This window comes from Pyrgilauda ruficollis, unplaced genomic scaffold (assembly GCF_017590135.1).
Source record: "Pyrgilauda ruficollis isolate IOZ18807 unplaced genomic scaffold, ASM1759013v1 scaffold240, whole genome shotgun sequence".
Lineage (NCBI taxonomy): Eukaryota > Metazoa > Chordata > Aves > Passeriformes > Passeridae > Pyrgilauda > Pyrgilauda ruficollis.
Window position 1 is genome coordinate 233,212 of NW_024523649.1, and position 26,762 is coordinate 259,973.

Genomic DNA, 26,762 nt, shown 5'->3' on the forward strand with positions numbered 1-26,762 from the left:
TGGTTGAAAACAATTGAAGACTTTCTACTGGGTGAAAGGCACCGACGTGTCTACTGACACTTGTACTGTTCATGAAATCTCTGTGCCTTTCACGAGAAAAATAAACTGCAAAAAGACAGCCTGAGTCATATTTCCAGGTGTCTAAAAGCTGGAAGGTCTAAAGCATTCTTTAGAGATGGCTTGTCTTCAAAGGTGCAGGGTTGCTGGCAAACATATTTTAACCCATGGAAAGGTCTCAATTAAGATAATGTTGAATGGAACCTACCAAGCTAAGGCACAATACAGGTTATTGCAGATGCTCTAAGGATAAGGATATATTTAGAGTTTTGAGCAATCACAGAAATGTTTTATTCTGCATCTTAAAAAAAAAAAAAAAAAAAAGAGAGAGAGAAATTGTGGTAATAGTTGACTTAAAATCTGAAAAAAGAAACAATTTCAAGTTCTTCACTTCTACAAATCACTCACAGCTATAACTAAAAACTGTATATATTTTATAGTGGAAAGGACCTGTAACTTTTAGGCACTTTTAAGAAAATATTATTGTAGAAATTCTAGCTTTTTACCAACACAAGCAAAGATGGACCTTCAAATCCATTAAATTTTTTTCTTCTAAATGATGTTATACAAAACTTCAGCAAACCCCTTATTCTTCTACTATAGTACAGATGGTGCTAGTGTGAAATGAGCTCTATACCTGACTTATTCTGTATGACTAATTATCTTAAAACTTGATGTTAATAGGAAAATCTGGATATGGAAATCTCTGCACATGTAATGGAACATGATCTTATCTTAGCATTTTAGCTTCCCGAAGATGTATTATACTAAATAAGGATTTTTGATTGCCAGAAATGAAGAATGGTGAAAGCATGTGAGGAGGTGCTCAAAAAACACCATTCAGGCGTCTCTGCAGCATGACACTGTGTAGAATCCCAGCAAAGTTAGTTGCATAGGTATTGTTTCTCTAATATATTTAAATATAGGCCAGACAGAGTTAGTACTTTGGGGAAAAAAAAAAAAAAGCTCTAGAGACCTGTCATCCTATTAAAAGAAATTATTTGGTGATTTAATAATCTAAAGAAGTTTTTCTTTTGACAATGGGCTGTTGTGATATGTTAAGAGGTGTCTGAGAATATATAAATGGTTATTAAAACTCACTTAGCTCTGTGCCGACATTAAGGCCAGTGCTAAACTCCAAGGATTTAGTGTGAAACATGACTTTGACCTAGATTGTGCAACAAGGTTGTCACCATAACTAAGTCTCTGAAACATGATCATGTGTGAAAAAGGGCACTTCTAGGTTTATGAAACACAGAGAAGAGGTACAGGGCTGCACTCGTGCCTGGGCTCTTGTGGACCCCTGGCTCTTGTGGACCCCTGGACCATTAACCTCAATTTTATTTTTTTAAAAATAAATATGGGACATTAAATTTCTATTCCTTGTGAGCAATCATTTTCTCCTTTCCCAAAAATCAGTGTTTAAAAATCTCTTGTGTTAAGAAAAAAACTTAACCAGTCAGATGATAGCAGGAGTGTAGCTGTAAGGGAACAGGGGGCAGGCAAGTCAATAAGCAGGATAGATACTGAACACATATAAATTCCTTTTCCAGGTTAAGTATAGATGGCCTGGCCACTTTGATCAACAGCAGGAAAATTTTGTCCCAAATTGATGGTATGTGACATATGACACCATGATTCCTTTGTCATCTCTACATACAATCCCTCCCTAATGCCAAGAGAATCTCAGTGGTTTTAGGTTCATGGTGTTCGCCTTCAATCTCACGGCTCTTTGTTGATGTTCAGCCATAATCACAAGATTTGTCTCTGTGTCCCAACTCTGGAGGTACAGGGGATGGCAGCAGGTGTTACTGTCACCTATCAATACTTCATTATAGTATTAATACATATTACATAAACACAGTAGTACATGTTATGTAGATATTAAATACTACATAGATTAAGATGATACAATGCTACATACTTTACCAGCAAACATATACACGATGTCCACAGAAGTAAAAAGTGCCCTGAAAAAACCAAAGCATGGGCAGTCCTCTATCAAGCTGGAGAGACCCAGGGCCTTCAAAAGTTCACAGTTGCCACAATGCCACTTCCCACATGTGCAAAGCAGAAAACCCATAAATACAGTATTTGTAGCATTTTTTGTTCTTGAATTTGTTCTTGAAGATGTTTATACTTCTCTACTTTTCCCACAGCAGCCACTTGTAATGATGTTTCAATACTTCTGTATTTCATGGTGGATGCCTGGTTCTCTTTTACAAATACCCGGGCCAGTTTGTATAACTAATTGTTTTGCTCTTTTGTGTTTGGTTCCTGGAACACTATCCAGTCTTTCTTTGTAGCATCATTTGATCACATTTCACACAATCGCTTGTGCCTTTTGATTCCTGTGCCTTGCACAGCAGAACACTACCGGATGATAAGGGAATTATTTGTTTAAATAAAAAGTAAGGTTAAATTGCGACGGAAGGCGCACGGCAGGGAGATGCAGGCAAAGCCAGCCCGGCAGCACCGCCACGGCCTGCGCGGCCGCTGCGCGGCAGGCCCGGCGCGGCCGCGGCCGGGTCACCCCACTCCGCGGAGCGGCCCACGGGACGCCGCGATCCCACACTCGCTCCCTCGGGGTCCGGAGCCCGCCCCGGCATCCCCGGCGTGAGGCGGGCCCATGCAGGGAGGAGGCGGTGCCGCGGGGCCCAGCCAGGGGCGAGGAGGAAGCGTAGCGCTGGGGCAGGGGCGGGTGGTGGTTGGCCGGAGCTGCCTCGCCTGAAAGAGCTGCCGAGCGGGGAGGGAGCCGCGGGCTGATACCGCTGCGGCCCCGGCGGGGTGGTGCTGGCAGGGGGGCACGGACTGAGCCCGTCCTGGGAGCATGCGGCGGCGGGAGGAGGAGGAGTAAAGAGCCGTGGCAGCGCCTCCGCTGAGAGCGGACTCCTGGAGGAAGATGGAGCCCTTTCCCAGCGGTGAGTACCCGGGCGGCCGTCGGAACCCGGGACGGGGCCGCGGGGCCTCCTGGCGGAGCCGCGTCCAGCGGGAGCTGCTTGCCCAGAGGAAAACGAGAGGCTTCGTAGTGTTGTTGCTCTCGTGGTCCGCGGCTTGAAAATTGTCTCAGGTTAATTAGGAATAGGTGTCTTGAACGACAGAGGTGAGAGGCGCTCCCTCGCTTTTTCGGCGCTGTTGCGCTTCTCACTGCCCGGCCGGGGTCTCACTGACACCGGGAAGCCGGGGCTACTTGCGCACCAGGTGTACACTCCCCGTGTGTGGCACCAGCGAAGGAACCTTATAGGTGTCTGGAGTTCCCAAGCCATCATGATTCTGATGGGAAGTAGGAAGCAGACCCGCTATTCATGGCGTTTTCCTGATCGGGGCATTCAAATGAAGATACAGAAGTATAAGCGGTGTACGAAATAGTGTTTTAGGGTGTCCCTGAAACCCAGAAAGCTTTCAGAGCTGCCCATGCATTGGCAGAAGTGCTTGAAATTCCGACGTGGTTGCATATGCTCAGAGATAAGCATACGGGAGCGTTTGCTGGCATCGTGATACGGCAGTGTGTGTGCATGCTGTGCTTGTGCCTGAAATGAAGCCATGAAAAGTCCGTGTTGCTTCTGCCTCTACTAATAGTAACATATTCTACCCGTCCAGGGCAGAGGAGGAAATGAAGCTCTCAGATCAAACTGAAACTGAAGTGTGTTTGGTTAGATTCGCAACCATGGCCAAATATGGAATTAGTGGGTAAAACAACAGCCTTCCTGCTGAAAACGCAGCACTTTTGTTACAGGTGGGATTTGGTCTGTTAAATGATAAGCACGTTGGATGGCCATCGCTAAAGTACCATGTAGTTTACTGCGTTGTATTTAAAAAAAACCCTATGCACCAAAAAATAAATTTTCTGTCTCATGGCAAGGAGTTTGGCACTAAATGATCTCTAAGGTTCCTTCTATTCCATTCTATGGTTCTATGAACCATGTTGTGAATCTATATCTTCATTGCCTTGCATTTCTCTGTTTTCAAACACGTGAAATATCCCCTATCCTTTGATGCTGCTGTTTAGAATCTGAAAGAAGCTGAAGGTCATGAGCTCTGGGCATATTTTGGTGGCATTACTAGCAAGAGAGGTCTTTTCCCTCTTTTTTTCTTCTTCCTCTTTGTATTGTCATGCTAAAATTACAGTTTGTACAAGCAGTTGATGTTCAGGTTCTCTAGTTAATCCTGGCCTTAGTATAAGGTCTTTCAACTAGAGCCTATTTCAGTTACAGGATTGTATTCTGCATTCTTGTGTGCATCATAAAAAGAGCTTGTCTTTAAGAGTAATGCAGTTTGGGGGAGAATTTTATTTTTAAGTAATCTTGCTAAGGCCATTCCTTTTGAAAGAGATTAAATGTTGTTTTAAAGGTCCGTTTGACATAATGCTATTGCTGCACTGTGCAACAAAATGTTTTAAAAATTCTGCTCCATGCAACTGGAAGTAATGGACCTGTGTGCTTTAGCACGTAGCTTAAGGTACTGAGAAACAGTATTCATGCACTGAGCTTCCTAATTTTGTTCCCTGAAATGAAAATCCTGCAGATAGTGGTAAGACTGGAAGAAAATTTGGAGCTGAAGTTGATCAATAAGTTTCTTTCTGAAAGCTAGCTCTGCTGTAATGGACACCACAGAGAATATACAAATACTAGAGCAAAAATGTTACTCCTTGTTTCTGGTGATCTTGAGGCATGTTTGGTGCTCAATAGCACCTTCAAAAATCTGAAGAGGGTGCTTACATTATTGGCTTTTTGAATAGAATTTTCATTTTCATGCCTGGTGATCTGGAACCTTTTGTGCGTATCATATTTTTCAAATAAACTGGATTTTTGTTTTGTCTTATACAATACTTATGAGTTCTGTTTGTGAGTCTATGTTGACTTCCTGTGCAAAGTGCTGTTTAAATTGAGAAGAAACCATGCCTATCACAGGAAGCTTACAATATTATACTTGTAGATCTTTCAGTTCTTTGGGTTTTTACCCTTGTAAAATATGGGGAAGAGGGAACAGACTGGATCCTAAGATTTTGCAAAAGCATTTTAGTTGGATTCAGAACTTTGATACTTTGATTGGGCAAACTAGCAATGAGACAATTTCTTGTTTTTCTTTATGGAAGTAGAGCTGTGTCAGAATGAGTATGTGTCTTAAAATAGACTTTAAGGCAGCAAGTGTACTAAAGTGGATATAAATTCCAGCTTTTCTAGTTCAGTATTGGGTTGGATTTTTCTTTTCTTAAATTAAAGAAAAAACACAGCCATAATGCCTTTCAAAAGTCAAAGAAACCCTTATCCTAGTGGGTGTCCTGAACTCCTTACTGTTTGAATAGCTTCTCCAGTGGAAGTGCTCAGATAAACGAAATAAACTTAATATTTAATTTTTTTTTTTTTTTTAACTTCTTCCCTCATCTCTGCACTGGAAACTTAGTTTTGGACCTCTCTGAAGAGATCTAGGCTGTGTCTTCCTCCCTGCCTAGGAATTTAGGTGGAGATGATGTATGAGGTCTGTAGCTCTGGAAGAACAGTTAATTGCATATTTATTTTTAGTGCCTGGAATAGCTGAGTTAATCATAGAATATCTCAAGCTGGAAGGGCACTATAATGATGATTAAGTCCAACTCCCTGATCCTCTCAGGACTACCTAAAACTAAACCATATAACTAAGAGTGGCATCTAGACATTCTGTGATCTCTGGCAGGCTTAATGCCATAACCCCATCCCTGTTCCAGTGACCAACCACCCTCTCAGTGAAGAACATTTTCCTGATGTCCCATCTTCACTGCTCCTTGAAAGTATGAATGCTATAAAGTAGTAAATGTTCTAGAAATGGTTACTGATAGGATTTTTTTTTAGATGGATTCCTCTGTTTTGCATGACTGTTCTTATTTTGAGATTTTCCCCAAGAATGAATAATCAAATTTTAATTAAAAGTTCATGGAAGTCTTCCGTATTTGTTGCTCAGAATTTTTTCCCCCAAAGATGTATGGTCTCCCATTCCTTTGAATTCTGCTGTGAATCAGTGAGGCGAATTTATTTATGTTGACTAGTCATTTGTTAACTAAACAGTTTCACTAAAATTTAATGAAACAAAAATACAAGTGAAAGAAGTGAAATACAGATTAAAGGGAATATTTAATGTAATTTTGGACCCCTTTATCTTGGACATCAGTACAAATTATTTTGCAAGTCTTTTGCTTTTTTTTTAGATTGTATGTGTTTCTGAAAGGTCATTTCGTCATTTCCTGTTTAATACATTAAATATGTCACTTCTCTACTTGGCACAGAAAAGAGGTAGAAGTGAGCTATTACAGAGTTTCTCATTTAAGACAGGTGACATGCATGAACTTGCAACTGCAGATGGGATAACTTGTGAGGACCTGAAGTGCAAATAACATGCACTTTCACTGACATTCCTGAATTATTTTTATCCTCCTCATACACAACAGATGCAATTTTTGATATTAATTACATGACTAAATTGATGAACAAAATAAAAATACTCTCTTGGGAAGAAGTGGAGGGTTTTTGGAAAGGAGAAATAAAACAAATTAGGTAATGTTCTTTACAAAATGAAAATGTTATTTGCGAAGTCTAGTTATTTCAGGTAGTTCCTGTAAATTCTAAAATATTTTTGTTCTTTGTATTAATTCTGTTCAGTACAGAAGTGTATTGGAGGTTGCAGGAGCATGTACCTGTGTGCATAGCTTTAATTCTGTTGGGGACAGCAGGCATAGCCTTGACTGCCAATGTTTTACAATGTTGAGTCATGGAGCAGAAGGGTTCCTGTTTGTCTTAAACTGTTACTAGGTCCTAAACAAAATATTGAGTAATTTTTTTTTGGTACAGTGGTAGATAGAAAACATCAAAGAGGTCTGTTCTTTATGTCTTTTTTTCTGCCTTGTGTTTTGCCTATCCCATCAATTATTACTGGAAAAAAATACTGATTTAATCTGTTCCTGAGTGTGAGTTTTACGTTGTCCAAGTGCATTGTGCTGGGTCGTTGTTTTCCACAAAGCCATGCTGTAGTATCTGTGCTTTGTCTGTGTCAGCTCAGCTGAACAGGAACCTGTTCTTTCAAAGTATTGGGTATGTGTTTGCTTTTACTGCTTTGCTGTGAACTCCCTGCCAAGCAATAGGTGTTCAGAAGGGGAATTCAGTAACTTAAAGAATGTCTGAAGATGAGAGTATAGGTGCTCACTATTGATAATTTGTTAGTATTTTTCCACTAAGCTGTTGGTCTTCCACTTGCAGAATGAAACCATGGAGTATCTGTGTGTTTAATTCATAAGTAAAAGACAATGAAAGCTTATGCTGACCTCAGTATCTACCTGTAAAAGTATTTCAGGACCGTCTTGTCATCTTTTTTGGAAAGATGATGTAAAGTTGAGCAACCATGTTTCACATTGTTGGGGCTATGTGAAGGTGTGGTGTATTAAGCCCTGGAACAACTGCCATAAAAAATAGTAGAAACAAATAAATACAAGGATAAAACTACCTCTGTTCCACTAGTCAGAATACTTTTTCATATTAGACAGGCACTGGTGTAACCATTACATACAAAGAAGCTGAATTTTATTTATTTAATGCATCCTCTGATTAAAGTAGTGATGAATTCAGAGAATTCAAGTTTTCCATCCTTTACTCAGGGATTTAAGAAAGTTTAGTGAATTTCCAGTTCTCCTGCACAGTATTTTTTTCCATTAAGTACAAAAGCAAAGATTGTGTAGAAGAGCAAAAACATTAAGATTTCTTTATGATTGGGAGCAGTATTATTCCTTTGTCTATCATATACATGGCAGCTGTTGCTTAGACTTCTGTCCAACAGTGCCTTAAAATAAGATCATATTAACTTTTAAAATAAACCAGGATCTCGTGTGATGTGGGTTTTAATTCCCTCAATGTATTTTAAAGAGTACATATGTACCTTTTGAATTTGTGTTTTGACTACTTATGATACTGCTTTAAATAGTGGAAGTATATTAAGGTTAAATGGTAATAATCACAAAAAGATTGTGTATCTTCTTGCACACAAAAGATGGATATTCCTGAAGGAAATTTGGAGTAAGGAGGGGAGGGAACCTGTCTGGAAAACTCATCCGGTTGATCAAAGAGATAGAAATTTCAGGGTAATACGGTGTGTTGGATTCTGCGCAATTTGTATCCCTAGGGCACAGCTGATCCTTTATTGCTTCATGAGTGTTGTCTCAAAATAGATGTTCAAGGAAGACCTCAGAGCCCAGCCTTTCTTCTGGATTATTCAGGGCATGCAGTAGTCTGTTGTAGCAGGGGTCTTCTTTGCTGCATCAGGTGGAAAGTGAAGAAGTGGAATTCTGATTCCACTGAAACACGAGATGCTTTCAGTCAGCTCTTTTGTTCGTGTGGAAATAAAGTGAGTTTTGATTTTGAGATTTGTTTTTTATTCCAATCAAAACTCCCACGAAGATGTTTGGAGGAGTGTTTCAGTGTGCTTTACTGAGCATAACTGTGTGCAGAGAGCTTTCCTTTGTCAGATGTAATCTCTGACATTGAAGGAATATATTCTGTTAACTGGGGTTCTTGTGTAACAATATTTCTACCACAGTGCCATTGACTTTTATGGAGAATTGATTGTGTTCCAAACTAAGAATATGTCTAATTCTCCTACTGTTCTAGGGCCTAATAGTGATTTTTATTTAAGCCTTGCTTTTGTATAGAACCTGACAGTTTCTTCAGTAATAGTGAGCTGGTAGCACATTAGTAGAACCACTTGTACTATTTTTCATACATTAAAAACAGAAGTTGTGGACTTCAGCAAGACTTGTGTTAGTGGAAGACCAAAATGTTTTGATGTGCTTTAGGGGCCTCATACTTCTGACCTGTAAACCATTAGAAGAGAACAACAAAGAGTGGTTTTTAGAAAATGGAGCTATGAATACAACATGTATAAACTCAGTTGCTGTCAAAACCTGTTTTTTATCATTGATGGAGATATTAATGAGGCTTTAGTGTCTCTTTTGAAACAAAGGTATAATCATAAGTGTGAATCATTGAATGATTTAGTTTGCAAAGGACCTTCTGAAAAGTGTCTGGTATATGAACTGCCCACACTCCCCCATGGTGATGGTTTTTTCAATGATAGTTTCAAAGCTGATATATGATACCTGGGTGGGGTTTTGGAGCAATCAGTATATCTTAAATTCAGGATTCAGGACCTTTTCATTAGATCCCTGTGGTTAAACGTTTTAGGTGATTTTAATTTCATTTAAATTTCATTTTAATTTCAGTGTGTCTTAAAATACCAGGCAGGCATTCTGCCACTTCTTTCTTTGTCAATACCCTTTGTCTCATTGCATTATGAGGCAGAGAAAAACGTAGATAGATGTACTCCGTTAAGAGGATACAAAACTTACTGTGTTGGGAGTCATAGGCCATAACCTCTAGCCATTTGCTTTCTGTGAACTGGACTAATTCTAGGAAGCTCACCAGTTACGGAGCAGTGCACGCATAATGTATGCTCTGCAGATGGTTTGGTATGGTTGGAGTTGTCAAGTGGGTATTATGTAACAGTTGTAATCCAGAAGGCATATTGGGTTACCCCTGTAGAGAGTGTTCAAGACAAGAGGATATGATTCTGTTAATTTATTGCTAAAAGCACACAAGAGAATGAAAAGATTAGGCAAGCATCAGTTTGTATATAGTCTGTCAGGTGCTATACCTAACTGTTAGATGTTTCAGAAAACTCTCAATTTTTTTTTTTTTTCTTCAGAACAACTGGTACCAGCAGAGAGATGTTTTGTATTCTCAGCGGTGATGAACGAGGTATTTATCAGACATGAAATTAATGGACAGAAATTAATTAGTGTTTTGAAGAAGACAGTCACTAGTTCTGAATATGGGAGTTGAGTAGCTCAAGAAATCTGAGATATGACTTTCTGTGTGCCTCTTAAGATTCAGGACCTTTTCATTACATCCCTGTGGTTAAACACTTTATGTGATTTTAATTGCAAAACACTCCTTTTGCAATTACTGCTTTGGTAAGACTGGAAGCAGGAAACTAAAACAACCATATTCTGTAATTAAAACTAGAAGCTTCTTTCCTATCCCATTTTTTGTTCAACTGGTGGCTGAGGATTGAACACTGCCTCAACCTTGTGGTAGGTTTTCATTCTCAGTAGTATCCAAAGAGGAAAATGTAATTTAAAACTACGTCCTCTTTCCTTCCCTCCACTTCCCCTGTATTTTCTCATAGGAAACCTAACTGGTACCAGATTTAAACTTGAAAATATATGTTAAATATATGTAAATAGATTTAATATATATCTGTTGGATATCAAAATCCAGACTAACCCTGCTTTGGTTAGCCTTAAGTTCTCCTCTTGTTTCCTCATAGCTCCTCATAGCTAATGGATAACACCTGTCCATTAATTTGATGTCTGATAAATAATTAAGACAAAAATAAGTTACGAATTTTTGCCAGTTGTATACATGGAGTATTCAGTAAGTGATCTACTCACTTTTTCACATGCTATGATATTTTCTTTTTGTTGATAACATGGAAGTGAAGATTTGAAAAAAAGGCTCCATAGTAGCCTGGTTATTTGCATTTAAATCTTACTGGTAAATGGTGAAATATAATTGATCCATGTAGTTCTTCAGTCTGACGTTCTGACAAACAAAATGGAATGGTACTTTGCTTAAAAATCAGGAAGAGACTTTCAGAGAACCTTTTACAAGCACCCAAGACTAATAAACACTGACTTCCTTGAAATTACACTCCTCGCTCATGTTTCTTATGGCAACTTCAGATAAGAGAGGGTCTTAAAATGCATAATCATGCATTGTTTTAATTTCCATTATACAGTGAATTGGCAGGGTTTTGTTCCGATCTATGTGTAGAAGTTTGTCATTGCATTATTTATCTCACATTCATTTTTAAAACCCACATAAACAACTAAACAGCAGAAGTGGACCTTGTAGTATAGCTTGCAGGGCAAGTGACCTTGTAAGGCTTTGAACTTGAATTCCCTTGTGTAGTTTGGAGTGGAAAGCAAAATTTGTCCTTCTTTGCAATACAGGAAAATCTATTCATTTTCAAGTTAGGGTTTTTTTTTTTGAAAAATAAGGTGTTTTTTTTTTTTTTTGGTTTTTTTTTTGTTTTTTTTTTCCCCCCAAAACCAGCATCTGTTTTGAAGACCTTTTGTCTGTCCAGTAGAAGTCATTATATATGTTTAACTATACAGATTCTTCTAAACCTCTACCAGTTATTTGTATCTTGAAGTCAAACCCTTGCAGAGTGACATATGAGCTTTAGGTCATGAGCTGATGTTAGGTACTGTCTGCCTTTTAAGAGTATTTATTAAAAAGTATTTATTAAAGAGTATAAGAGTATTTATTGAAATCATACAGAGTGATCATATCTGTTTGCATGTAGATGTTGACATTACAAAAAACAGACCCTCTTGTTTTACTGCAGTCTGTGTGCCTTTTTTATTTCTTTTTTAAGTTTTTAGTTGCATTCAGCATATAAAAGTATATATGTGTATATATGTCCATTTTTGTCTATTAAAAACATGCAATGCATATGTAATCTTGCTGCATAGTGGGAATCAAGAGCTTGCTCTTCGCTTACTTGTAGCTTGTTTTCTGTCTCTAAAAAGCAGGCAAATCCCATGGATGATTCAGATTCTCATAGCCATGCTTCATATTGCCTAATACTTCTTCATTGTTTGTTTCTTTTTTTTTTTTTTCCATTGGATTATTTCCTTTTTTTTTTTTCTGAACTCAGTAATTTGAGAGACAAAAATGGTGACATCTATCTTGTAGCAGCCTAACCTTTCTTTTTCCCCAGAAATGTTGTTCTCCTGTAAAGGTTCTTAAAGTAAGATTTAACACGTTTGAAATAACTGCAGGCATGAATGTTTTTGTTCCTAAATGCAAAGACTTGTGCTTTCTTGTAAGTGGCTGTATATTAACCCTTTACACTGACTGCACCAATAAGTAAAAATTCTGCTTAAATGTTCTTGTTGTAGGTAAACCCTGATAGGCAGCTAATTCCCAAGTAGCCACATGCTTAATTCCATGCAGCAGGGTGGGGGAAAGAATCACAAGGGTAAAAATAGGAAAAGTCAGGAGATGAAAATATTTTGATAGGGAAAGCAAAATCTACGTACACACAAGCAAAGAGAAGCCCCAGCTCCAAAGCTGTAGTTGAAACCATGGTGAAATGAAGGCAAAGGGCTTTCCAGTAGGACTTTTGATTTCTGTGACATTCCAGTGGCTTGCTTTGTTTTTGTTAGCTGAGTAAAGGTTATAACCTTTTTCTTACTGCAGATAGATGCAGGTTTGAAATTACATGAATGGCATTGTGAACTGTCCTGCTTTAGTAAGAGTAAATAATTTTTATGTGTAGAATTGAATTATTTTCTTGCTCAGAAGGAACTTAAGATGTATGGAATGATTAGGGAGACATGGTAGAGAAGAAGGAAATCTTTAGTAAGAATCTTAGCATAACTAATATGTTTGTGGACATAGGCTTTGTTTGCTGAACAAGCTTGTTGGAAGAGATAAGCTTTTCTTCATTCCCTCCAAACAAGAATTTTAAATGGATAAGTTGGAGACAGCCCAGGGCGTAACAGTGCAGGAAGTAATTCGCGTTATAGAAGGAAGAGCTAAATTGATATGACAAGGAATAATAATCATAAACAAACAAGTTCTTGAAGCATGCTGAAAAGATTATAAAATTAAAAGGCAGCCTTGTGAAAAATCACTGCTTTCTTCATTTCAGTAACTTTTAATGTCTGATGTGATGTATCTGTTGATACTTACCCACAAGAAGAAATAGTGTAATGCAATATTTAAGTGTTAATACAGTGACGTTAATCACTGCTTCTACAAGACACAATTTTGCAGAAAGTTCTGAAAATATGAAGATTTTTACTTGTTTTACTCTTATGTTTTACTTACAAACTGTTCCACTAACAGTACATAAAGTATGGTATCTTTCAAAAATTAGATTTCATAAGTAAATCTTCAGGTTTTTCAGGTTTTTTTTGCCTGTAAATGTGTGAACTCAAATTTGAGTCTTCAGTTTAAGGAGTTTGCTTGTCTCCTATGAGATCCACGCAGCCAATCTTCAGAGTTTTTATGTTGAGTTCTGGCTCCAGAAATGCTATGAGTAATTTGCTTTCATGAAGACTTTGAATAAATATAACTTTTTGCTTGATGTTCCTCCTCACACTTCCTTTTCTCTGTGGGAGGGAGTATAGGACTAGAAACATCACTGCTTGCCTGACCCCTGAAAGCTTGAGGTTTTAGTTAGGATTTTGGATAGGCTTCCTGATATACTCAGGCATTTGGCATGTGATCATCAACAGGCTGTGCCAGTACACTTATATGCTTTCTGTAAGTGAATTTCTTTGTCCCAAAGAGCAAGCAGGTGGCAACAGGGGTTATTTACTGATTATGCTGTAAAACAACTGTCTGTAAGAAAAATTCAAGAAAGCTGATATAACTTCTGTGGGGTGAGATTTTAGAAGAACATAAAAGCAATTTTAGAAACTAATATTTGTTAGTTAAGTATTTTTTCCACTTCGCAGTTTTTTTTTTTTTTTTTTAATTGCTTCCTCCAAAATTTTGAGGCATTTCTTTTCAAGCTATGATCAGACAAGACATATACAGTGACAGAGCAGGGAGAGCTGGCAATTAGAAGAGCTAAATGAGTCTTACATCTTTTCATGGAAACCAAGGTAAGGAAGCAGGTAGTTGAGAGTTTCTGACTGTCGCAAGGTTTCAGAATAAGGAACTACACTAATTCCTGTGTTAACTGCTCCTGGAAAGGCATACAGTCCTACAGTGAATCAGTGAATGTAGTGCTCAGGGGAGAAGTAGGAAGAGCTTGCTCACATTTTTAATTATGTAATCTTCTGCTTGGTAGCAGCAGCTGGGTGTCCAAAACTCTTATTATTAAAGGAGAAAAAGAGCAAAGAGGAGGATGGAAAACAAAACAGTGTCTGCATTATCCTGAACAGTGGTGTCTGGGAAAGGATGGTGGGGTGTGCTGAGGGGTGATGTACCTTCTGTTAGAGGAAGTGGTGAGTTGGGTGGGGGAGTAGGCCCAGTAATGTTTAGAGGGATGTTCTATCAGTTTTAGCAGCTAGAAATACAGTATGGCATCAGCAAGTAAATTGTGATGGTCTGGAAATTGTACAATTTACTTAATTGGATCAGATTTATAGAATTTATACGTAATATTAGAATTCCCCATGCTAAGCAATTATTTATTGAATCATAGAATCATTTCATTTTAGGATTACAACCGCTAACCTAATACTGGCAAGTCCACCACTAAACCATGTTCCTTAGCGCCACATCCATGTGTCCTTACATACGTCCAAGGACGATAACTCCATCACTTCCCTGGCTAGCCTGTTCCAAAGCTTGATAACCCTTTTGGTGAAGAAATTTTTCCTAATATCCAATCTAAACCACGCTTGGTGAACTGAGGCCATTTCCTCTTGTGTCTGTCATTTACTACCTGAGAGAAAAGACCAACACCCACCTCAATAACCACCTTTCTAGCAACTAAGTAGCTTGGAAAGTTCCTGTCCTGCTTAACTGTGGTTTGTGTTTTGATGTGGTTTTTGTTTTTCTCCAGAATTTGTAGTTGAAATCTGGTGTAAAAATGGGAATTCTCTATATTGTGTGGGAGCTGGCATTAAAGTTAGGTAACTTAACTCAGCATTTTGGCTCTAAATTTTTCCTTGTTATTTCAAGTCACTTAGAAGTAGAGTAATTTACCCATGGATAGAGTAAACAAAAAAGAAATATCCTGAACCAGATTTAACCAAATAAGAATTAAATTTCTGGATAGAAGACATTCAATCTCTATACTGACCTCAGTTCCTTCATCATGAACATTCAGCAGTGGCTCTGAGAGTTGATGTGGTAATAACTTTAACCAAAGTTCTGCTTTGTTTTTATCCCTATGAAGAGAAACTGCTTAGTGATCATAGTTTTTTTTTCCAGAAGTAACTGCAACTGAATATTTAAGTTACACTTCTTTAGATGTTTTGAGCACAAGGCCATACAGTAACTCAGACTCTCTGAGAACTGGTTATAGAAATGCAAATGGGAAAGTTGCCTCCAAATTGTGGCTTTTGTTTTTCAACAATAAATTAATTTTAGACTTCCATTTGCTTGTTTCTTTTTTCTTTTGAATAACCTACTCTTCACCCATATTTGATATATTTGAACTGCAGAAATGTTTACAAACACAGCCTGGGTATTTTCACACAAGTTTTAAATAGAACTGCTACAAAGGCAGAACAGCTGAAAAGTGGAAATGTCAGTAACAAATAATTTTCTGAGTATTTTTGTTGGTCTTTGCTGGAGTTTACGTATAATGAAATGGGAAAAATGGGCCAGGAAAAAAGAATCCACGAACACAAGACACTGCATGAGTGTTTTGGGAGAAATTTGGGGACATCAAAATATCTGCTGCATAGAGGAGAGTGCAGATGAGATGCTGTTTTCACTTGGACTGCTGAGATTCAAAGTAATTCCTCACAGAAAAGATCATTGCTGAACTATCAAGTAACAGTTTTTTAAACCTTTATCTGTTTCTTAAACCTCTGTTCTATAAAAGAGGGGAGAGGCCTATGTCTTTAAGACCCGGTATCATTAGACAGCTATTGTTAAGCATAGCCTTTGATTTTATTTTTCTCTTGTCTGCATCAGTGACATCAGAAATCAGACTGTCGACACTGTGTGAAGACAATTTTGTGGTACTTATTCTACAACTTCAAGACGTGTTGAGCTACTAGAAAGCCTTTTGTGTTCAGTTAACTTTTGCTCAAACCTCTAAGTGCTGCTTCTGACTTAACAGCTCTCACTGAAGGTATCAACTCTCACTGCAGCCTAACCTACAGGCCTACATACTAAACCTTTAGGCCAAGGGTTGCCTTGGAGCAGCTTACTTTAAATGCAGCTAAAATAAGAACAAATATCTTTAGAGGAATTACCTCAATCCTGAAATAGATTAGAGAGTTTGTAAACTAGAGAAAGCAATTTTAAACATTAGATTTTCTTTTTTTATAAAATGCTGCTTGCTCAGACTGTCCAGAAGAGCTTATCAGCAAGCAGTGAATGAAAAATTCAAAACTAAGTTCTTTCAAAAGTAAATACCTATCAGACAAAATCATATAGCAATTCTCCTAACTTTTTATAAGCACAGGTGTGATCAACTGTTACTACTGTTTTCTGCTAAATGTATAAAATGTCTGCCTTTTTTTTTTGGCTCGATTTCAGTACTTTAGTTCTTTTTTTTTTTTTTTTTAATCTATCTACAGCAACCACTGTGTGCTGATTTTGATTGTGCTAATGTACATAATTCATCAAGGAAAAATAAGACACTAGATCACAGCAATTAGCAGTTCATACAAAAGGCAAATTTCATCCTTAGAGAATGGTTGCTAGGTAGTAGCAGGGAGCCTGCGGTATTGGGAATAATTGCATGCTAAGCATGGAATATTGCTAGCAAATAAACTACAGAAACTTTCCAAGACTGTCTGTAGCATTACTGATACTACTGAGTGTTTATTTTTCAGTTCACCTTTATTTTTGTATGCAAGGGTTGTGAGACATGGCTTCAGATTCATAGTTTTTGTCTTTTGAGGGGAATGGAATTGCATGTAAAGTCTCTCTGGTTGATCATCAGTTGTTTTGCATGTCTGTGACAACAACTGTATTGCATAGCTCCAGTCTGGGTCCAGTCAGTACTGTACTCCTATTATTAAATTTTCTGATTCAGCAGAGACGGGAGGCAGTTCTGCTTTAGAAGTAACTTTGGAGGTGGTCTCCTTTCAGATGTCAAAAGATAATGCAGCTTCTGTGTACTCATAGTCAGTGTTCAGGTGGATTGAGAGGCTTCAACCCGTTGTTCTGGACCGGCCATGGACATTTAGATGACAGTCACTTCTGAATATGAGTACATCTGTTTGTTTATCTGTTTGCTTAATTGTCTTTAAAAACTCAGGCTTCATATTTTTACTCAATGGTGAGAAAGCCTGGCTTTCCTTTCCTAGCTGCTGATGCTTCAACAGTGAATTACAGTTTAAAGGTTAAATACCAGTGTGGTTGATTTTGGCCAGTTGATTTAAATGTTTCTTGTATAATTGTTGTTCAGATTTTGAAGTGCTTGCCTGAGCAAGCAACCTGTCATAAACCTTATTGCAGAGCTGAGGTTATTTCTGATTTGACCAATAGGTTTTGAAATTACAGTAACATAGAAAGCAGATCTTAATCTGCATTCCAAACATAACAGAAGGCTTTTGATAGCAGTTTTTTTTGTCGTAAGCACTTACTTGTCGACTGAGCATTTGCTGGCATATACTGCCAGAGATCAATCAATGGCAATTGTTTGTATTCTGTGAGAATGTTGTGGTAAAAAATTAGATGTCACCTAGTGATGAGATAATGTCATCTATGTGTTGAAATTCTGTGGCAAATATCTTACAATACAGCATATAGATAGGACATGATAGATATATATGGATTTGAATGGTGCCTAGATAAATAGGGAAGTGGGACTGTGAAAACCAAAAAACCGAATTGCCTCAGTAATCTTTTGAGGGTTTTATTCTTAAAATAGTTATCTTCCACAAAAGTATTTATACAAAATACTGTTAGTTTACTAAGTTGTCACTTCTGTTTCTTCATCTTTGTTTTTTTTCTCATTTCATTTGCTGAAGTAGTTAAGTAGGGTAGAATGTGCCTTCCTTTTCTGTTGGATTTTTGAAACTCATTTTTGTCATATTAGGTTATACGATTCATAAACAGCATTAGCTGGAGTTTCCAGCCTTATTTCATCTTTAGGTTTAGAAAGATGAAATTTATATATAAGAAAATGTTAGCAATTACTGTTTTCAAAGTCTTATCAATTCAGATGTTTAGCTGTTAATTAAACTTTTTGTTTGCTGACCATTTTATTCCTCATCTGTTGGAAAAAAAAATCTGATAGACAATTAATCTTTATCTATACCCCTGACTGTTCTTATTTCTGTTTACTTGAACTCTAATGCTGATCTGCTGTAATAAAAAGCCGTAACTAGTGATGTTTGGAACTAGTGATTTTTGGTCTCCATGGAGAAAGTGATTGCACTTTCTGAAATATTTCTCACCTTTTGGATTTCCAGTGTAGTATTTGGAACCAAATTTTCTTCAAAAAGCCTTTGTATGCCATTTTGAGTATCTGTGACAATGAATCTGTTTTGGCACTCCCCTTTGGGCTGCACATCTCTCTTCTCTCCTCTCAGACAACTTAAAAACAATAACCAGGACAATAGTTTTGGTTGAGAATAGGATGTAAGATTTGGAGCAAGTCTCAAGCATTGAGTCCAGCATGAGGTGCACAAATAACAGTGAATGTTCCCTTCTGTGTTCTATAAAAGCATTAATATTTGGTAGTTTGGAACTGGAGTGATTGATCTGCTGCTTCCTGTAAAGTAGAATTGGTGAACTGCCATTAGTAAGAGCAGAACCCAAGTATATAGTTTTAATTTCTACAATTCTGTTAAAGTTATATTTTTACTGAGTAAAAATATATAAACTTGGCATAGATAAATAGATTTAAGTTATATGTGGATGTTGGGCCTATGCTGAATTTAATTTAAAAATTCCCCAAACTTAAAAGAGGTGACTGAATACCATATGATATGTTGCTTTTCCATAGTAGCACTTCTGAATTTTTAGATAGGACAATTCTGAGAGATTTGGTGTATTAAACATTTCTCTGTCTCTAGCCTCCTCCTGTCTGAGGTTGAAGATGCAGATTTGCATCAGAATGTTCAGGAAGAAAAGTGTAAACCTTTAGTAGTGTTTACAAATCATTAGTGCCTCAGACGTCATTAAACACATTTTAGATGACCCTTTAATGTGAAAAAGTGAAAAATCACAGTTTTGTTTCTACAGTCAAGTTTAGTCTTTCTAGGAAAGAAAGGAGAATCACGATTTTTTTTTTTTTTTTAGTGACAGCCTTAGTGGCTTGTGCATTAAAATATTGAGTTATTTTAAATTTAAATAGAAACTAATAATAGAAACACGTAACATTTCTGAAAGCTTGTTGAATATTTGTTATACTCTTCTCCTATAGCTTGTTTTGTTCCTTCTTGCATGCAAACTGTACAATGCAAGTACCTCTGGTTTTAATTGAGTCTCATACTTCATCTTGTTCTGTTCACTAGCTTGACATGACTGGAGACATAAGATATGTGTGAGAAATTTCACTAAGTAGGTATATTTTTGGTTCCCTCTCTCATAAATATAGATGAGTACTGTACTGTGAATAATGTCTTAATCTTTTCGCTAAAATAACAGATTCTGTAGCAGGTACACCTATTATATGCAAACTTTCTAGAGCCATGTCTGCACAAATCATATTACCTCTTAAAGACAGTGGAGTTGTAGCAAAAAAACTTCAATGCATTTGTCATGGCTAATAGGTTCTTTTTAATTTGTGCTGTTTCTATTTGGTTTTTTTACAGATACCATGAGAAATTATTATTTTACTATGCAAAATGAAAATTTTAAGTTACAGTGAAAACATATTTTGATGTCTAATTTTCAACCTTTCCCTTCTTTTTCTGGGAAATAGTTATACTAAATTTACTGCTTTTGATGTGAGAGAGGGCAATGACTCTATATGTGTCATGATTTCTGCAGAATTCCTTCACTGGCTTTTCCAAGCGACATACTGTTAGTACTGACAAGGACTAAACAACTTAAAGAGAAGTAGCATTTGTACAGTTTTGTATCCACGGCTATGTGTGAGTGACCTGCTTTGGTCATAACTACCGCATTCCTTTCTGCTTGTGCCAAAGACCAAGTAGAGGAGAGAAGGTCAGATTCCATGTACTCTAACCAGTCTTACTATTTTTACTGATGAGTTAAACATACATACAAACATGCATTTCTGTGCTTGGAGCGTGCTTACATGCCATACACAAAGTATTTGCAAGTGCTTATAAGTGCTTCAGATAGTTCCTCAGAGTCCTGGAAACAAGGAATTTTATGCTGTTTGCTAAACCTTAAGAGTGTAGGACTAATTCTCCAATTCTTAAGTATTAGAGGAGCCTTGGTTCTTTTAGTTTTAGACAGTGGGACACGATGTTTGTGCCCATTAGCATCTTCTCCTCCAACTCACTTTACCATCCAGGTGGCAAGTTCATTCATGTATTAGGAATAACATACTCTGATCTTAGTACCTGTGCTGAAATCTTGCAAGTGTTTCGCTGCTACTTGTAGCTGAGGTGGCATTTAGACAGGTACATGAAGATAAAAGATACCTTTAAAGGGAAAAATTCCATCTTGGAGTTGCTTTTTGCCTTGCTGGATGGCCTTAGCCAAAGCAACCTGGCTTTCAATAGGAGCAAAGTTATGTGGTTTGTCTATGGAATTTGCTGTTTTGTCAGCAGGTGCTTCTGCAAGAAAAAAAAAGGGCCAGTGCTTTTAAATTTGGACATAAAAGTTACATATGCAAAACAGTATTGTAGCTCTTAATAGCTAATGGTATTGTTAAACGTCTATTACTGAAATCACTGGGCAAAATTGTTCTTTGACATAATATCAGTGAGTTGCTTGTTAGCAAAACAAGTACTTGGCTCATGGTTTCTGTGTTCTTTCCTGATCCACAAGGCATGAATGTCTTGTTTTGGGCAGTCTTAGCTCTGCACCTTCTCTCCTATTATTTATATGCAGCTGAAGTAATTTACATTCAGTGGGAATCAGTTTTTATTCCAGTTGGTTGCCACACTTTATACCCCTTTGTCTGGCCTTGGGTTTTGCTACTTCTGCTGGTACATGCTACCCAGTAGTTGTTTTGCTCCTAGTTTATTCCAGAATTACAGAAAGGTTCCCACTTATTTCAGCGGGAGTTTGATTGCTACAATGTGTCAGGTGTTACTGTAATTCCTCTAACATTTTTTTTCAGTTAAAATATTTTATGATATCACTTATTTAGAGATTGTACTGTGAATTTCAGTCTCAGAAAGCAGTAACAGTCTGTCTGAACTGAATAGGATTGGATAGGATTTTTAGTTTTTTGGTGGGTTTTTTTTTTTTGTTTTGTTTTGTTTTGTTTTTTGTTTTAGCCACTTAATCAGAACTGAGAAATTGAAAAATAAAATGCCTTGAGCATTTTCTGCATATCTTTTGAAAAGGAATGAACTCAATTAATAGGTTACTTAGATCCATATAAGACTTTTGAGTATTGGGATTTCTGCACATGATAGACATAGACAAAAGACTACTGATTTTGTTTTGCAAGGGAAAAGTACATACTTCTAGAACTAAAGAGAGGTATCGATAGCATTACAGGAAGATACTGTCTCTGAAATAGAAAGGAATAATTTATTTCTGTATTCTAGAGAATATTTATAATGGATTCCAAAAACCAAACATCATGAGATATTTTGTTGTTGCACACACTAAAATTCAAAATATTGTGTTGTCTGTTAAACTTCAGGAAAAAGCTTACTTTCTTCTCCTTAATGAGACTGGACCTCTTCAGACAAAATAAATACTGGCAGCAAATGCTAGACTACTGTTTCACTTCAACACCTGATTGTTCCTGTAGGATCATGTTTCATACTGAACATGAGTATTGTGGTGAAGTTGCCTCATAAGTTTAAAGACTAATTTGTGAGAGGTATAGAAGTGAAGAGTGTATGTTTTGTAAGAACAAGCTGTGTGGCTTGCCTTTGTGTCCTTAAATCACACCGCTCTATACCACCTAGGACACATTATCCAAGCCTATGGGGATTACATTGTCAAAGACTGCAGTACATACAGCAAGGTCATTGTACTGTTGTCTTGGCGCAAACTGCATCTGAAGTTCACATCTAAGCATTCTGTCCTCTTCACAGGAAATAATAGACCCAGCTTGTTACCATCCCTGAATATTGTAATGAGGAGATAGATATCTTGCAATAGATTTTTGGGAATCTGTGCTGCAGGAGGCAGCTCTAAAGAACTTTCAGAACCATCATTTTTGAGAAAATGTCTGCCTTCCTTCATTTTTTCAGTATAAGGAAGATTAGCTTTCTGGATTTGTTGATCGTGAGTTAAGCTCACATCTTTTCTCAGAATTGTTCCTAACTGTGAGTATTCATATTATTCACCATTAAATGTGATAATAGATCATGTATTAGGGAAGATGTTTAAAATCTCTTGCTTTCAGAATAAAAATTTGTAGAAGAATTGTGTAAAATCACTTTTGTTTGGGTATGTTTAATCTTCTGGCTAATGTAACTAAAAGCTTTCACCTTTAGGCTCTTAGCGTTTCATTAAGGCTATTTAGAGAGCTGCAAGACTCACTTCCTAGACTTTTTTCTTTTACCTCCATGTTTACTCTCGCACTAGATTTGTGTTTAGTAAAGATTTAGATTCAAGTTGCCATGCTTGATGGCAGATGGCTTTTGTAATGCATTTTGGCAGCTCAGATCAGTACTTCAGTTATTGTGGCCTGCTATGACCACAAATGCCTCTAGTGCACCTGCAGCCTCTGGCATGACAGTGGTAGTTCACTGGAGCCATGCAAGTTCTTTCCAGGTTAATTTTGCTACTCCTGAATTTGTAATAATTTATCCTCTGTTATATTTGGAATATGAATTAATCTGCTTTGTATGTGTTTTAAAATGGGAGTGTTTGCTGCTTGGCCATACATGGTATGAGAGATGACAGTGAAATGTGATGTTTGTAATCATTTCGTCAAGCTGCTCCTTATTCCTTGTGGCATGTTTCAGTTTAAGAATACTCAGTTTTTTCCCTTTATATGGCTGTTTAGTTCATATGGTAACAGATCATGGGTTAAAATAGAAATGTCGTAAAAGTTCAATTCACTCACACTATCATGTTATCAATGCCAGTGAACCAGCAAGAAGCAGAGTTCACAGTTCATCTGAGTGTTAAAGTTTTAAACAAATTTTCCATGGTTTGTCTCCTAAAAATGTGTTCTGTGAATAAAGACAATGATTAAAAGACTTTTATGTCAGCATAAATAGCTCTAGTAACCTTTTGATACTTGGTCTATGTTCTTTCCAGTGGAGAGTAGCAGTCTGGTGATGCTTTTGATATGCAGTAAAGTTTTGATCTTACAGATTTTGATTACTTCCAATTTGTGCAAATATTTCTGTAGAAATTACCTGTAACTGTTGTTTTCCTTGAAATTAATGTCTCTAGGTATTAAAACTGTGGATTGTCTTGAAGCTAACGTCTAGTTTAACTTTCCTATCTTAGTTTCAGTTTGAGAATTTTTAGTATAATTCTTTTTCACTGAAAAAGTTGTTAGTACGTGCATGCGACTTTGAAAATAATGTCTTTAGGAGTGGCTTATTAGAGAATAAGTTCCTCAAAAAGCAAACTGTTCTCTAAGCTTCAGAGCTGATGAAACTTACTTTCTGCTAGATTTATGCACTTTATCTTTCTCCTCCTTCCCTCTGCAGTGCCTCCCCTGTCTTCTACCTCTTTTGCTGGCCATGCAGCTGCACATGCCATGGCTGGGGTTGGAGCTGTGTACTGATTGACTGCTACCTTTTGGAGTGGTTAAGATGTGAGTCTTAATACCTGCCTTTTCTACATAGCAGATACAGATTTGGGTGTCTTCTACCAGCAGCTGGTTGTTTTGGGGTGGGATTACATTGGGACTTGAAGAAATTTGGACTTGAGTCTGGTTTCAAATATGATTAAAGCTAGTCAGCAGATTTCAAAAGCAACCAGCAGAGGGGAGTAATCAAGAAATTTTGTTAAAAGTTGTAGTGAGTTCTTTATAAACTGTTCTTGGGGAGAGAAATTGTAAAAGAGTTTCTGCTGCACAATACTTTCTTTCCACATTTTTTTCCTTCACTAGTTTCCCTATGTGTTTTCACTTCTAATTTAACTCAGCTTTCTGTCCTCAATTCTGTGTGGCCCCCAGTCTGACATGCAGGTGCATGTGCTCCAGTGTAGCGGTCATGGTGCTAGACCACTGAATGCAGCTGCAGCCTGAAGGCTGGCATGTGAGCACTGTACTGGGAGATGCCATGAGAATAGAAAATTCTGGAAGCTGCTTTTGCCTAGAGGTTGGAGCAGGTGACTTCCTGAAGTCCCTTCCAGTCTCAGATATCTTGTGTCCCTCTGATCCTGTTCCTTCTTAGAGCAGGTAGATCCAAGTTTCACCAAACTCCCTGCTTTCATACATTACTGTTATCTCCTGTTCAGTTTGACTAGAACCTTTCTCTTACTGAATTTTCTGGGCAAGGATTTTTTATTTTCTTTTTACCTTATTTTAAAGCCTTTTCATTGCTACAGCTACTGACACTCCAGTTTTTCTGAGTTTGTGGCCTTGGAACAGGAAGTCTTGATATATTTAGAGTGAATGTTGAGGAGCTTTGTATATCTAGATTGAAAATATTCCTGCCATCTTTCCTTTAAAGTGTTTTATTTTCACTTTTAAGATTTTCAGCCATATAGAGACTTGACTTTAATAAAATTTAAAATCAAATAAATAACATATTGGAGGAACAGTTATATTCTAGGCTGTTTATAGATTGGCAAAATGTTCATTCTTGCCAGAAATTAATAAAAGCCTACTTCATAAAAAGTTTACATCCAGAGCAAAAATCAGCTTTCTTCTTCTGGAAACAAATAATGTGGAAGATAGAGATGCGATGTGAATATTGTTCAGTTGACTGTAGACAGGCATGTCCGGAAGAGATTAGGTTAATTTCTGAATCCTTGCAGTTGGGCAAAAGTATTGTCTAGTCTCTTGGATAGAACCTGTGACTGGAGACTAATTAGCTAAAAGATAACCTTTACATTAACAGTGGAAGATATTATCAGAAGCTTGATCAAAATGTAACCGCATGTCATAAAAATGTGATTTTAAAATTTGGTATGAATTTCAATTCCTCATTTATATTCACTGGTCCATTATCTATTAAAGACAAATTCTAAGGAGGCAAACATTCTGATTGGCACTAATTTGACTTCTTAGATGTGTGGATTGTTTCAAGGATTGTATGAGCTAGATCTTAAATGAAGATGTCAATTGGAACAATGATTTTTATACTGCTATTTTTGTATGAGAAATATTTTCATATTTTTTGCAATGTTTGTGAAAATTGAATTTAAAAATGTCTAATGGATGTTTTATTTGTGTGGCTGCCATCGCATTGGCAGATTTTCTCTGCTGCTAAACAACTCAAAAAATAGCATTTTTGAAACACTTCTAGACCTGTATTGACTGCTGTGCTTTACTGTGCAACACAAGAAATAATCCGGCTTGAAGAATTTAGTTGAGTACAAATGCTGTTTACTGGAGTAGAGGAAATGCAGCCAAGCCAGTGACATCAGTGGACTGGGAGGGCAGTGCAGTGGTCTAGCTGGCCTCCAATTACCGTGTAAGATGCTTTTGATTATGCCCAAGAAAAGCATCCTTTAGAAGATACTGAAAGCAAAATTAGGGTAGGCAGAAAAGCGTAGAAATATTTCCAGGAAACAAACTTAGCAGAGAAAGTGGAAGAAATCTTGACTGTATATACTATAAAGAATTCTGTAATTCAGTGAAATATCTTTGAGGTGTTAAAATCAAGCCTGTTGTTTGTGATGTAATACATGGTCATTTATGTTTCAGATCGAATCCAGTTACCCAGGAATATGATTGAAAACAGTATGTTTGAAGAGGAGCCCGATGTGGTTGACCTGGCAAAAGAGCCTTGTTTACATCCACTGGAGCCTGATGAAGTGGAATATGAGCCAAGAAGCTCTCGTCTCCTGGTGCGTGGCCTTGGAGAGCATGAAATGGATGATGATGAAGAGGATTATGAGTCATCAGCAAAATTGTTGGGGATGTCCTTCATGAACAGAAGCTCGGGTCTGCAGAATAACATGTCTGCATATAGACAAAATCCAAATGGATCATGCTCAGTGCCCTCTACGAGGACCATGGTGGTTTGCACAGTTGTTTTTGTGATTGCATTTTCATTAATAATAGTGATTTATCTTCTTCCCAAGTGTACATTTACCAAAGAAGGCTGCCATAAAAAAAATCATACAATGGAACTAATATATCCTTTGGCAACCAATGGAAAACTATTTCCATGGGCAAAAATTAGACTTCCTCCTGATGTTGTACCACTGCACTATGATCTTGTCTTGCAGCCAAATTTAACTACTCTGAAGTTTGCAGGCTCTGTAAAAATAGTGGTCAACATCCGCCATGTAACTCGGAAGATTGTACTTCACAGCTCAGGACTTAATATCACCAAGGCAACAATTACTTCAGCACAAGGACAGCAAACAAAGCCAGTTGAATTCCTGGAATATCCATTGCATGACCAGATTGCACTCATGGCTCCAGAGGCTCTCCTTGCAGGACAGAATTATACTGTCGACATGGAATATTCATCTAATTTATCAGACACCTACTATGGCTTCTACAAAATTTCTTACAAAGATGAGAACTCTAAGCAAAGGTATGCCCACTAATACAGCTTCTATGTTCTGTCACTTCTAGATTGTGCTTTGATAACAGAAGTAAGAAGGTTGCTTTTTTTATTGGACATTTTATGCAACTTATTCCTGTTAAGAAAAATCAGTCTTTTTATCTCTTGATTAATCTACCTGAAAAATGTCTTTCATGGATGAGTTCCTTAAGTAAGGGCAGCCTCTCCTACAGTGAAATGTACTTCAGTGTGAGGGTTGTAGTGTGGCTTTTTTGGT

The 26,762-nt window shown here is 37.3% G+C and overlaps 1 protein-coding gene across 2 annotated transcripts in view; it reads left to right on the plus strand.

Moving 5' to 3' along the window:
• Window positions 1–2,724: 2,724 nt before the first annotated feature.
• Window positions 2,725–26,762, plus strand: part of LOC121355019 (leucyl and cystinyl aminopeptidase) — a 52,110-nt gene continuing 28,072 nt past the window's right edge. Inside the window, exons 1-3 of one of the 2 annotated variants that reach the window (XM_041470160.1) lie at window positions 2,825–2,978; window positions 23,507–23,613; window positions 25,675–26,515. In XM_041470160.1, the coding sequence (XP_041326094.1) occupies window positions 25,698–26,515 (818 nt within the window). In that variant the 5' untranslated portion in view covers window positions 2,825–2,978; window positions 23,507–23,613; window positions 25,675–25,697. Of the gene's footprint in view, window positions 2,979–23,506; window positions 23,614–25,674; window positions 26,516–26,762 lie in introns of both variants that reach the window. The other variant, XM_041470159.1, reaches the window with a different exon arrangement.